At 50.9% G+C, this 13,710-nt stretch overlaps 2 protein-coding genes across 10 annotated transcripts in view; one reads left to right on the plus strand and one right to left on the minus strand.

Annotated features, from left to right (window-relative positions):
* Nucleotides 1-12,444, minus strand: part of AMPD3 (adenosine monophosphate deaminase 3) — a 46,467-nt gene extending 34,023 nt beyond the window's left edge. The window contains exons 1-3 of one of the 9 annotated variants that reach the window (XM_041729803.1): nt 12,017-12,143; nt 10,766-10,877; nt 2,216-2,441 (exon numbers count right to left, since the gene is read on the minus strand). In XM_041729803.1, the coding sequence (XP_041585737.1) occupies nt 2,216-2,436 (221 nt within the window). In that variant the 5' untranslated portion in view covers nt 2,437-2,441; nt 10,766-10,877; nt 12,017-12,143. Of the gene's footprint in view, nt 1-2,215; nt 2,442-6,801; nt 6,916-7,264; nt 7,287-7,763; nt 7,900-10,765; nt 10,878-11,679; nt 11,800-12,016; nt 12,147-12,182; nt 12,260-12,335 lie in introns of those variants that run through there. The other 8 variants (XM_041729804.1, XM_041729801.1, XM_041729806.1 and 5 more) reach the window with 8 other exon arrangements.
* On the plus strand, nt 11,101-12,546 carry LOC121476569 (basic proline-rich protein-like). The gene is made up of 3 exons (XM_041730663.1): nt 11,101-11,280; nt 11,359-11,977; nt 12,398-12,546. The coding sequence occupies exons 1-3, from the start codon at nt 11,101-11,103 to the stop codon at nt 12,544-12,546; spliced, it is 948 nt and encodes a 315-aa protein (XP_041586597.1).
* The last annotated feature ends 1,164 nt before the right edge of the window (nt 12,547-13,710 follow it).

A 13,710-nucleotide genomic window follows, 5' to 3' on the forward strand; every position in this document is an offset into this window, starting at 1 on the left:
TTTCCAAGGTCATAGAACATACTAGTGAGGGACAGAACAAAGCAGTCCAGAGAGCTGTAACCACCCTGACATAGTATCTGCGGTGGCAGTGAGGAAACAGGACATCTTTCCTCTGCCACACATCCACTGCTCACCACCACAGGCTAAGTCCTGGGGATACAGTAGGAGCCAGATGCAGATCTCCAGGGGCTTCCATCCAAGGGGCAGATAAATGCAAGCCGAGACCACCGCATCCTAGTAAGTAGGGACAGGACATAATTTCCGAAGAGAGGCCTACAGCAGAATTTCTGGAAACCATGGAGTGCCGTTTGGACTACGAGTAAGAAGGTTTCCATCTTGCTGTTAGCCTGGGCTTTCATAAGATAACACCTTCTTTTTGGAGCTCTCAGTCCAGTGTCACCCTGTCATGGAAAGTGGCCTCAGAACCCACTATTCCTAATAACAAAAAAATCCCAAGATTGCTTCTCTTCTCATTATTAGGGTGTAAAATGCTTGATTCATAAGACACAGAGGGTCCTGCACACCATTCAGTTCATAAGGCCAGCCCCCTATTAAGCCACTGCAGGGTGGATGAGGGTCTCTGCAGTCCTGCTCCTGACCCTCCAGGGATGAACTCACAGCTGGGCCTCCAGCCACTGCCCCCCACCTAACTTAACACAGGCTGGTACAGTAGACTGCGGGCACAAACCACCCCCTCACTGCATGGGCTCAGAGCCCCTCAGGGGAAGGAAAGCTCTTCTCTTATGGATGGTAAAGCTCTGTTCTTGCCTTTACACCAGTGCTCGACTTTTTACTTCTTTCCCAAAAAGTTAAGGAAATACTGAAATTCTAGACTACCAAGAAAGCAAAGGGCTTGCCTTTAAAAAAAAAAAAAAAGGAGAGATCTCAGGAAGGATCTGATTAATGACTGGGTCGCAGACAAGGCCCATGTTATACTACGTTTGTTAGCTCTGAGGTCTACAGCATGCTGGCTGGGCAGGCACCCAGCTAAAGCCCCACTAGACACTTTCTCAAAGCTCTTTTCTTCTTTAATTCCACTCTCCTGGGTGAGATAACCTGAAAGGATGACTTCACATTGTACTTGGATTAAGATCCGAGCTTCTCATCGGGGAACCCAAGGCCAGCCTGACCTGAGCCCTGACTACCCTCCAGGCTGAGGGTTATCTCTCTCTCTCTCTCTCTCTCTCTCTCTCTTTCTCTTTCTCTCTCTCCTCTCACTCCCCATCAACTCCTTATTCATCTGCTTCATAGCATCCATGCTAGGCCTGTTTGTCCTCAGATCCACTCCTCATCCTCCCGTGTTTCCAGCTTTATGGCAGCTGGCTTCTGGCTAGGTTTGGCCAATGGCAACCACTGGAAGAAACTGGAAGGTGCCAGGAGGAATAAAGCCAGGTATCTCCTGCTTCCATTTCTGCTTGGAAGCATCTCATGCATTGGAAGCATCTCTGCAGCTGTGGCCCCCTGCTACTTGGCGCATTTTCCATTGAAAAGGCCACCACAGTTCCAACTTCTTCACCCTGGGCTCCAGCGACACCATCTCTTCCCATCATCCCTCCAGCCAGAGAAGTAGCTACTTCCTACTGCCACTAGTCTCTGGCCCACCTCCCTGCCCTCTGCTTATCTTCTCAGTTTCCTACCACCTCAGTAACCATTCCCGGTATTAACATCTGATATCCAGTAATTGTGCGGTTTCTGTTTTTCTGGTTAGACCCTCACTGATAGAGCACTTATCATAACTTGCCATGTTTTATTTAATCTCTCCCATTACTTAATTATTGTCTGGACCAGCTAACCGTAAGCTATCCGGGGCAGGGACTGTATTGATCTTGCTTATTAGTGAATCCTCAGTGCCCGGTACAGCACCTGGCAAACTTATTTAATAATGCCAAGCACTTGTCAAGTGACGAGAAGAAGTAAAATTGATGCTTCCCACAAAATCCTCAAACTTCCGAAAAGAACACGGAAATATCATTTGCAAACAGTATGTCTTCATGCACACGATTTGTTACTCAAACACCAGCAGAGAAAAAGTGGGTGTTGATCCTTCAACCCAATGCAGGCCCTGAAACGTCCTTCAGGAAGTAAGTGGTGAACTAAATGGTCTCAGTTAAGAAATAAACTCAGCTCCCAGGGACATGCCAGCTTATCTCAGGACACACACACCCTCTGGCCTCCCTGGGCCTGTGCACACATGAACTGGGTCATGGGGACAAACCTTTTCGCCGTCTCCACAGACTTCTGCTCCGCCAACTCCTTCTGCAGCTCCCTCTCCTTGGCCTCCTTCTGCCCAATGGGGCAGTCCTCAGGGACGGTGAAGAGAGACAGGGCATCTTTGCTGTCCTCTTCACGGAGCACTTTGGCAAACACCTTCTCTGCCAGCAGCCGGACTTGCTCATCCACCTCAGAGATGTTCAGCTTGGGAAACTGGCGCGGCATCTCGGCTAGCAGAGAAAGAGTGAGCGTTAGCCTTTCTGAATTCCTGGACGGCCTGAGTCAGCGGGGTCGGGGGCCAGAAGGTCCTAACACAAGGGCCTGGCCTGGCCTGGAGGTCAGCTGTCTTACTCAGACCAAACTCAGCATGCCAATTTTAAAAACAAGCTCCGTGGGGCCCCTGGATGGTTCAGTAGGTTAAGTGTCCAACTCTTGATTTTGACTCAGGTCATAGTCTCACGGTCATGGGATCAAGCCCCGTGTTTGGCTCCGCACTTAGCACAGAGTCTGCTTAAGACTCTTTCCCTCACCCTCTGCCCCACCCGCACTCTCTATTGCTCTCAAATAACTCAATAAATCTTTAACAAAAAACTAACTCCCTAAGTCATTGGGTGTGAAGAGTGTAGCGCCACTCACATTTCATGAGAAAGTAAATGTTCAGAAGTCCAAGAATGGACTGTCTAACTACGTGTGCTTCTGTTTTCCTGAACCCAGGGGACCCACAGCACTCCTGGCTTTGTTTCCATGACAGGGAAGGGAGAAGAGAGTTCAGGCCCCCCTCCCCTCCTACAGACTATCCGGAGGCCCTCTGGGTACAGCAATGACCAAACCTCACTCCGCACAGCACAGAGGGGAGTACTAAACCCCAAAGGTACAATGACCTAGCCCAAGGTCCCACAGGATGACCATGGTGCTCTGGGGCATCCAAAGTTTCATTCTCCATCACATAAAACAATTATGTTTTATTGTTCAGAAACAATTATTCTTTCTGAAAAGAAAGAATCTGCCATCGTGGTTCTACCATCTGCCAAACTTTCTGGAACTTGGAACAAGGCACAGCAAATCAAATAACTGCTTAGAGGCAGGGATACTCTTTACCTTTCACAGCCCAACTGAACACTCACTTCCTCAAAGAAGCGTGCCCTAAACACTTTTCTTCATGCTGGCTCCCTCCTATCAATAGCTGGCCTCAACTACCTGGTTGGTTCCCTTCTTTTCTGTCTGTCTGTCTGTCTTTCAACATTTATATAGGATTTATTAAGTATATTCCTTCAAGCCCAGTCTATGTAATAACTTAGTTAATCCTATTATTCACATTTTACAGATGAGAAAGTGAAGGCACAGCGAGTGAACATGGCCAGGTCCCACTTTTATTAAGTGGGCAGAGATTTGTGCTGTTTTCAGCCTTTGGCCTCCTTGCCCCTTTCTTCTCTGAACCTCTCTGCTCAGGGATCTGAACCCAGGCAACCACGTTCCATGTCTGTCTTCTTAACCACTACATCGTGGTGCTTCTCTTTGTCCATTTGGGCACCAGGGCAGGTCTCCTCGCTGTCCCCAGCGTCGCATTTACAGAATGGAGGAATATTGCATCCTGTCAACAAGCCACCTCCCCTAGGAACAGCCCTGGAAGAAGAGTGTCCTATACCTATCACCATAGTTTCTTTGAGGAAGGTTTATTGCTTTTTTAAGATTTTATTTATTTATTCATGAGAGACACAGAGACAGAGGCAGAGACAGAGGCAGAGGGAGAAGCAGGCTCCGTGCAGGGAGCCCGACGTGGGACTCGACCCTGGGACTCAGATGCTCAACCACAGAGCCACCCAGGCGTCCCTTTGAGGACAGTTTAAAGAGAAAGGTGGTTTAGTCAGCCGAGAGAAGATGAAGGTAAGGCAGGGCCCAGAGGCTGTGTGGCCCGGAGAGGAAGCAATTACAGGGCAGGCAGGGCTCACCAGGCAACCTTGTGACAGTCACTCTCTGCGCCTCATAGTTTCTCCTCTGCGAGATGAAGGGAAGAGACTAAGCAGTCTCCAAGGCCTTCTCAGTTCTAAGTGCTGCAATTTCTAGGCACCAGAGAGGTTTCCAGTGCCTGGGGAGGCTTGCTGCTCTGGTCGTCTCTGCGGCCCATAGGCCTGATTCATGACACAGGCAGGCAGGAAGAAAGCCAGCTCCTAACACCTGTCAAAGAACATCTGTGGATCCCTTGACTGTGAAACCAATTTCCTCCTCCTCTCCACCCACAGGGCCATGCCTTTCCTGGGCCTCTCTCCCCTCCAGGGGGTTCAGTGGGAGGGCACCGCTGAGAAGGAAGGAAGTTGGCACACAACTGTTCTGGTCTGTGGCAGTAGAGAGCAAGACAGCAAAGGCCTGGCCTGCACAGAGGAAGAGGACCAGAGCTAACTGCGAAGATGTCCACATCCTGATAGAGCCTACAGAAGGGGAAGCTGGAAGCCCTCAGAACGGGGCTCGGAGGGAAGAGACAGGGAGAGAAATGGAGAAGAAGACAAAGAACTGGATCCAGGAGGAGCTGTTAGGTGAGAACAAAGCTGGACCCCTGACCCCCCAACCCTAAGGCCGCGGGTCAAGTACAGAATTCCAAAACCTCACGGGGCATCTCAGAAATAGACATCAAACAGGGCCCAGGCAAGAGGCAGCGGATACCATAAGGCATACACACCATTTGACAGAGTAAACCCACTTCCAGAAATGGCTTCTAAGAAAAGAATTTGAAGGAAGGAAAAGCGCAAAGATGTTTACCTGCACTATTTTTATGGTTGCTTTAAAATGTCCAAATGAGAGAGAGCACACTCACTTGAAAAAAAAGTTAAGCAACCAAAACTATAATTATGAGGACAGTGTAATCCTCTAAAAAATACTGGGAAATGACAGCAAATGAAAAAATTAATACATAACACTATACCCAATGCTTTGATTACAATAATATGAAAATGTATCCCCTCAAGGATAGGGCTGTAAGGGAGACAGACACTCAAATGACCAGTTGACAGGATTGCCTGTGTATGAGGCAATATCTGATTTTGATCACTGATGCTGTTATAATGTCATTTTTTAAAATATTTATTTATTTTAGAGAGAGAGAGAGAGGAGAGAGAGAGGGCACAAGTAGGGCAAGGGGCAGAGGGAGAGGGAGAAGCAGACTCCCCACTAAGCAGGGAGCCAGATGAGGGGCTCCATCCCAGGGCCCCAGGATCATGACCTGAGTGAAAATCAAGAGTCAGAGGCTTAACTAAGTCACCCAGGGGCCCCAAATGCCGTTATAATGTCATTTTTCACAAGCACAAAGAAGACAGGAAAAAAAAAAATAGACTAAAGAGGTTTTGTTGTTTTTTGTTTTTTTTTTTAAGAAAAGAAAACAAGGGGGAAAAATCAAACTTCTCCAACCCAGGTTTTGGTAATCAGGGTCCTCTCCCAGCTAACCCACATCAGAGACAGGCCACCCAAAGGAATTACGCCACTGAGATCTATATCTGCATTAGCTCTTGCCCTGGACAGAAAATGCCGACCACCACCTTCCTACCCCCTAGCCCTTATCCCTACAAACATATCCAGGCCTGAATCAGCCACAGCCCACCAGGCCTCCTCAGAAATGGGCATGGTGGGGGGGTCCTTTGTGTCTGAGGGCTCTTATATCAGATCCTGCCATGTTTTTCTCTGAAGCCTTTTTACCTTGCGGAAGTCAACTAAACATACTTTTCTGGATGCACCTTTCAACCAAAGATCTTCCTTTTTCCTTAAATAGTTTATATCATCCCGGGTTTCGGCACAAAAACAACAACAACAACAACAACAACAACAAAATAGTTTATATCAGCCTTTTCCAGAATGGTTCTTATGAAAAGTCAATACTTGTTGCTGGTGAAACAGGTATTCTGGTCAATTACCAGGGAGATGCTACATCCCACAGCTCCCCACCCCAGATTCCCAGAGCACATCAAAGACCTGAGGATAGGATCACAGAGTAGCATTTGCCCATATAGATCTTTTTTGTTGCAGACCCATATCAATCTCCTGCAGAATTACTACTAGTGTCTTAAATAAGTGGTGGAGACTTCATTTCATACCTTAGTACGGACCCAGTAACCCAGTCGGTGGGCCTTAGGAGCCTGTTATCCACCTGTTTTCTGGACATCCTTGGCGGACAACTCCCACCTGCCAGCCCCTCCCTCCACAGCTCGTATCTCGTCTGAGACCCAGAGACACCTGGCAGGGCAGGCATGCCCAGGAAAGCCAAACAGAGCGTCAGCTCCAGCTGCCTCTTCAAGCCTGGCTTTCAACCGTCTGTCAACCGTTTGTCAGCTGAAGCCAGCAAGCCTGGGAGGCCTTAACTGTAAATTCAATCAGCTAGGGTTTAGCTTATCTTGCTATTAAAAAACGACACCCTCTGAAGAGCTTGAAGGATTGTCCCAAAGTCAAAAAGCTATAAAATGCCACCGGTGTCAACAAACAGTAACTTTTCATGGCACCCCAGGCCCTCGCAACAGGGAGCACGATACTACTTAAACCCCTTCTCACACCAATGAAGCTGTTTCTTGCTCTTGCCAGACTCCCATTGTCAGAACCCATGACACAGACCTGAGCCTGGTGCTGGAGTCTCCATGGCTGATCCTAAGGATGCCACACCGGCGACGCACTCAGGCCATGGGCCGTGTGCGCCCAGGAGGCTGAGCTGAGTCAGTGTGAGTGCAGCTAGCCGGGTCCTGCCTGCCGCTGCTGGGGTGGGAGGTCTCTGATTTGCATATCTGTGAGCAGCCTTGAGCAAGAGCAGGAAATGTCCGGGCTGGAAACTCTTCCATGAATACGAAATGGAAGTGGAAAATTTCCAAAGGTCCTAAAGGGCCCAGGTAATGCCAACTCTCCACAGCTGCTGTAGCTGAATGCGGTGTCCTCGCCCTGTTCACAGACCTCTCCAAAGCAAGAAACGAAAGCCACTCTCGCCCCAACACAGCAGTACCTTCAGCCTCCCTGACCAAGCACAGAAGGTACGCCACAGCCTCCCTGGAATGACCAGACCCCTGAAAGCCGAGCAGGAACATACCATACCATCACCTTTGCTGCTTCCATTTGAACCCCACCTCAGGCCTGGCCCGGCAACCAGGTTCGTTTTACCAAGGGGATTGTCTACAGTACAACCTGCCCTGCCTTTCCTCAGAAGGCCCCCCAAAGCAACCTCCCTGAAGCCACCCCAGGACTGACAGGGGAAGTGCTGAGCCCAGTTGCCAATAGAGTTCCTCCTTCCCCTCCTCCTCTAAAAAAGCCAAGGACTATTGAACTGCTCCCTCCTTTCCCAGGAAAAGACAGAGACTCAGGGACAAGACTCCTCAGTACAGGAGCAGGCTTAGGATGAAAAGCTGGCATGCCTTGTCCCACTCCTTCCTTTCTTCCCTGGAAGAAGCTGACATCGCAGGTGACTGGACAGCCTGACAGGCTCTCCCAGAATATCAACACATATGCATGCACACACACATACACAACAGAAAAGAAGGATGTCCCTCCTGACCCACCTGAGCCCCCCACCCCCATCCTCCCCCTCTTACTGCCGCTCTGGGTTTCCACGTGGGCCTCCAGCTCTGAGTAGCCTTCTGAGCACTGGCTGAACTCCACCACCCTGCCACCACCACCTCGGCTCCCCTCGGGACAGTGGAGCCACAGAAGCAGCCCTCTGAAAGCAAGGCTCAGAACCAATACAGTGACTTAGACAAATGGTGTGGGTCTGGGAAATAACCGTGAGCAAAATGGCTATTTCTGTGGTGCTGTTGAAATCCTGGGGACAGGAGCCCAGAAAGGATGGGTCAGTTGTTTACCAGGAGGCTAGCTCTAGCCCTTGACTTGGGCCTGAGTCACCTCCTCATGTCCAATCGTGAGATTGTGCCTTCCTGAGCCCACATAATGATTCCTGTGTGTGCAGAGCAGGATTACAGGGTTGACACATGATCCTTGGGCTGCTGCTGGGCTTTAGCTACCCAGAGATTACAACCCACCTGTCCTCACAGCTGTTTCATAAACAGTACAATTGGCAAGCTACAAGCAACCTAGAGGGAGGGTAATATTTATTCATTAAATAATTAAACGAATTTAAAGCATAAGGGGAAAAGGTCCAAGTCCTTAGTACTGTTCTGCCAGAAGGGAGGAGGGGCAAGTGATTCCTTCTGCTGACATGTTCTGGGGAGGGGGAGGTATGATGGGGGCTGCATCCGAGCTCATCCATCTGAGAATCTACCTGGATCCAATTCAGGGAATTCTATTCTGCACCTGTAAGCAGACCATGGATAGCCTCAGTCTAAACAAGCACTTTCCAAAGTATAGTCTGTAGAACATACAAGGTCAGAAGACTTGGAAAATACTGCATACACATAATACTTTATGGAGATTCATGCACAATTTCTAAAGATTTTTTTAAATTTGTTTTTCCATAAGAGACACAGAGAGAGGAGAGAGGCAAAGACATAGGCAGAGGGAGAAGCAGGCTCTCTGCTACGAACCCAATGTGGGACTCGATTCCAAGATCCTGGGATCATGCCCTGAGCCAAAGACAGATGCTCAACCACTGAGCCACCCAGGTGCCCCTTTTAAAAAAAAAATTATTTATTCATGAGAGACACAGAGAGAGAGATAGAGACACAGGCAAAGGAAGAAGCAGGCTCCTCTCAGGGAGCCAATCACATACAATTTCTTTTTTTTTTTTTTAATTTTTTTATTTATTCATGATAGTCACACAGAGAGAGAGAGAGAGGCAGAGACACAGGCAGAGGGAGAAGCAGGCTCCATGCACCGGGAGCCCGACGTGGGATTCGATCCCGGGTCTCCAGGACCGCGCCCTGGGCCAAAGGCAAGCGCCAAACCACTGCGCCACCCAGGGATCCCATCACATACAATTTCTATTAGCAGATTCCAAACACCAGAGAGTCCTTTAGTAAAGAAAGCTATTTGACTCTGTTTAGCCCAACACACTTATTTGACCCTCTGACCACTGCCACCATAGGAAAAAACACCTATTAATATCCGTGGCACAGGCTTTGGAAAATGCCTTTCACCTGAGCCTTTATTTTCCAACATAGAAAATGCTGTCTTCCCAAGGCCCAGGTATGGATGTGAGACCCATTCCATCAGGTCTAGATAGAGATGGGCAGCAGCTCAGCTAAGAAAATATAGGTTGGGACAATGGCCAAGGGTCCTGGTAGAACCAAAGAGATAGAAAAACCTTGGGAACAGTCGGAATTTAGGAGGAGACTGTGACTTTGTCTTGGGAGGGCAAATTCACTCATGACCTAAAATGAGGATAACAGTACCAACCTCATAGGTTGTCATGGCAATTAAATTAGTTGGCATACGAAAATATGCTAGAATAGGCTTAGAATAGGACCTGGCACATAGTATGTGCTTTGTAAGTATTTATCAACATCATTGTCATCACGATATCAGGTACAAGAGAGTCCAACTGGGAAAAGAAGCATGAAGTTTCATCTAGACACTGAATCCTTTTATTCACTATTACTTATTGAGCACCATTATGTGCCAGATACTCACTCAAGCTCCCATTTGGGAGCAATGAGAAGGAAACCATGTTTAAATGTGAAACCAGATCAGGAGAAATGGCCTTCTTCTCTATGATTCATACTTCTTGCTGACTTTACATGGCCAGAGCTCCAGCCACCAGCCCATCTTTCTATGCTCCTTTTATATCAAAGCCCAAAGATAAGGTCTCCTCTCATTGATATGCAGTCAGCACTGAGAAGATCTCGGAGAAGATCACTGAGAAGAAGCGATTAATACATTGGGGGGGTGGGGGGGAGATGACCAGGAAGGCCAATGAGTAGTTTTAGGGGAGAAAAGGTATCTCCCTGCTTAATCCTAAGGCTATATTTTACCTGCCCATGATACTGTCAAGATCTAGGATTGATTTTGAGGCCATCCGAAGAGTGATTCACGGAATGTAAGGACAAGAAAAACAGGCCTCATGTCTCAAAGAACTTTTGCACCTAGCTGAAAGCTCCTCAGTCAGTCCTTATCTAGGATTTCAGAAGGACTAAGAGTGTGCTGAAGGTGGTACTAAGAGGTCCGGGAATCTATCCATGTAAATGCCATGATTCTTAGGGCAGCCCCAGTTCCATCATCTTCACAGCAAGCCAGTCCCTCAGAATTTCACCCAGAGTTGTAGCCAACTCTTCTTACTCCAAACCTGCTGCCAACACTTAGGGAGGCAAGAGCTGACAGGGACTCTGCCTGCCTGGCTCAGTAGCTCAACTACCACTCAGCATTGATGCCCCAGAGCCAGGAGTGGAATTTCTCCCTCGAGGGCTCCAGCCACCATCAGCTTTTCCCTGAAGCTGACCAACCGTTGGCCGCCGCATCAAGACAGATGGCCAACATGGGCTCAGGACCATGCTAAAATTCCTTCCTTCCAGCTTTCACCTGGCTCCTTTCCTAATTTGTCACCCCTCCCCCCCAAGCTTCCAGACACATACAAAGGATCTGACAGTTTGGGAAAATGACACTGTAGTTAGCAAGCCCGTCTTATTCCAGGTCTCTCAGAACTTACCCCAGAGGCCTCTGCCAGCCAAGACGAGCCATTAGGAGCTCCACTGGCAAAGCAGCCACCAGGAAGTTCAAGGGCAGAAAGCAGACTTTCAGAGGCCAGTACACCTCCCATCCTGGGAGAGAGCCAAAGAGGTAAGGATGAAGGCCTCAAATGAGCCCGCGCCCTGTCATTCTGTCCATCTCCCTGCCTTCAGGTGGAACCCCACCCCAGCGGTGGGCATCCGGCCAGCCGCCCAACACCTAGAAACTTGTCCAGGGGCTTGAGTGGCGGCACGTCCCGGGTCCCTTCATTTCTCTAAACCCTGCGAATCCAATGTAGGCCTCCGGGGAGCCGAGATGAGGCTGGCTCACCTGAGGCCCCGGAGCCCAGGCCGCCGCAGAGACGGCGGCAGGGGCAGGGGCAAGGCCCCGGGCAGGGCGGGTCGGGGTCGGGGTCGGGGTCGGGGTCGGCGCCGCCACCAGGGCGGGCCGGGAAACCCGAGGCTCCGACCTCCGGGGGCCGCGGCTCGCGTCAAGGTCAGCAGCGCAGCATCGCGCGCCCGCGGGGGCCGGGGCCGGGGCTGGGGCCGGGGCGGGAGCGGGGGCGGGGGACAGGGCCGGGGCGGGGGCCGGGGCACCGCCGAGGGCCCGGAAGGGGCGGCCCGCGGGGCTGGAGCGCGGGCGGCGCGGGGCAGGGCGCACGGCGAGCGCGGCGGAGGGGCCGCCCGCACCGCAGCCCGCAGCCCGCAGCCCGCAGCCCGCAGCCGGGGAGCCCGGGCCAGGCCGGAGCCCGCGGCGCAGCCCGCGGCGGGGGCGGGGGCGGGGGCGGGGGCGGGGGCCGAGGTCCGCGGGCGCCCGGGCCTGCGCGGCCGGAGCGGAGAGCCACGTCCCCACCGAGGCAGCCGGCCGGCCGCGCGCCCCCAGGCGGGGCCCTACCTGCGCGCGGAGCGGAGAGGACCACGGGCGGCAGAGGGGCGCGGGCCGGGCCGCCGCGCAGTCGACCCGCCCGCCGCCACCTGCGCGCCCGCGCGGCGCTGCCCACCGGGAAGCTGCCGCCCCGCGCCCCGCGCCCCGCGCCCCGCGCCCCGGCCGGAAGCGCGCCCGCCGCAGCCCGGGGCCAGGCTCCACCCGGCTCCTCCGAGCTCGCCTCCGCCGCCGCCCGCCGGGCCCCGAGAGCGCCTCCCGCCGCGACCCGACTGCCCGAGCCCCCCCCCGCGCCAGGACGCCTCCCAAGGTGAGACCCGGGGGCACGGCCCCCCAAACGGCGACTTACTCCCGGCGGCTGAACGGCCCCGCAGGCATCAGCCGGGCGTCAGCCTGGTCCCTCGATCACCTTCCTGCCCCTCCCAGCTCGCGCACACACGCACGTACACACTCACACTCACATAATCCTCCTCCAACCCCCTGCCCTCCAGCTTATACACCAAGCCCCGACTGACCTAGTTGCTCAACCCCCTGGGTGCCTTCTAGCCCCTTACTCGCCTCTGCCCAGCACTCGAACCTGCAGACCACGCCCTCCTTCCTGGGGCGCCTAGAGGACTAAAGTTTCCAGAGTTGGCGCCTGCCGCTTTCCTTCCAAATTTCCTACATACCTTGGTGACTACAGCTCCGCAGCCTCCAGGGCCGGGCTTTTCATCGCGACCTTCCCCCCCAGGTCCCGCCGCAGCCGGTCTCCTCTGTCATTGTGCGGGCCCAACCTCCTGCCTGCTAATGACTTTGAACTTCACCTCCAAGCCAGAATGTCCTAGAGCTGCAGATGGTATATCCAGCTTCCTGGGGTCCATCTCCACTGGAGGTTTGTAGGTCGAATCTCAGACTCCCAATTTCCTCCCAGGAACGTGCCAGAACCTGCTCCTGCTCCTGTGTTTCCAGTCTTAGTGAATGATAGCACCACCTCCCACTCCAGGCCACACTGGGGAGCCATCCTTGACTCTCCCGTCCATCCCTCACGTCCAGTTTGTCATCAAGGGAGGAAATGGAACTAGTCATTAGTGAGCACCCACTGTGACTTCACTGTGCCAAATGCTATCGAGTAATTGCCTCATTTAAGCACCAGGTTTTATTCCTTCTACCTCACAGCCTGGTATTTACAATTTACTTATTTATAAATGATACGCACATGTAATTGTATGAATATATTACATATTACAAAGCATACCTAAAACTGTCAAAGGATGTGGTAAAGATAATACTTCATTTTTAATGACTGGTACAATATGCCTTGTCCTTTTACTTTAAATTTCTTTGCAAAAAATCGGTTTAGGGAGAGCAACAGGATTAAAAATGGTTTTAATATGTCTTAGTTTAATATTTTATGAAACTACAAAGTATGCTTTTAGGTTCAGTTAATGCCAATACTTAGTCCTAATGGCTGTTATTGTCCACCCCTCCCCCAAAAAACGGATATTTCACAAAGATAAATAGACCCAAATTCTATCTTTGACTACACTTAGTAAATCCGAATTCTCTTCTAAATTCTATATACCAATTTTGCAAATGTGAAATTCCACCGGAAAGCTCTTCTTTGTCCATGAAGCCGGCATTTTCATGATGTTTTCCTGTTATTTTTGTGAATATTTTTAACAACAGGATTTTTTTAAACTCTTGAAACACTTCATTTGGAAGATTGTAAAATGGATTTAAAAGTATATTTCTTGGGGGATCCCTGGGTGGCTCAGCAGTTTGGCGCCTGCCTTTGGCCCAGGGCACAATCCTAGAGTCCCGGATGGAGTCCCACATCGGGCTCCCTGCATGGAGCCTGCTTCTCCCTCTGCCTGTGTCTCTGCCTCTCTCTCTCTCTCTCTCATGAATAAATAAATCTTTTTAAAAAGTGTATCTCTTAATTATGAAGACTATAGCTGGCACAGCTTGCTTGCTTGCTTGCTTATTTATTTATTTATTTATTTATTTATTTATTTATTTATTTGAAGTGGGAGCAGAGGGAGAGAGAAACCAAAGCAGGTTTCA

The sequence above is a fragment of the Vulpes lagopus genome, chromosome 15 (assembly GCF_018345385.1).
Source record: "Vulpes lagopus strain Blue_001 chromosome 15, ASM1834538v1, whole genome shotgun sequence".
NCBI lineage: Eukaryota > Metazoa > Chordata > Mammalia > Carnivora > Canidae > Vulpes > Vulpes lagopus.

Excerpts from the sequence above, each read along its gene's own strand:
- LOC121476569 (XM_041730663.1), top strand. The coding sequence starts at position 11,101 with ATGAGGCTGGCTCACCTGAGGCCCCGGAGCCCAGGCCGCCGCAGAGAC. Across the intron at positions 11,281-11,358 it reads GGGCCGCGGCTCGCGTCAAG|GGCCGGGGCGGGGGCCGGGG; the intron begins GTCAGCAGCGCA and ends GGCGGGGGACAG. Across the intron at positions 11,978-12,397 it reads GCGCCAGGACGCCTCCCAAG|GTCCCGCCGCAGCCGGTCTC; the intron begins GTGAGACCCGGG and ends CTTCCCCCCCAG.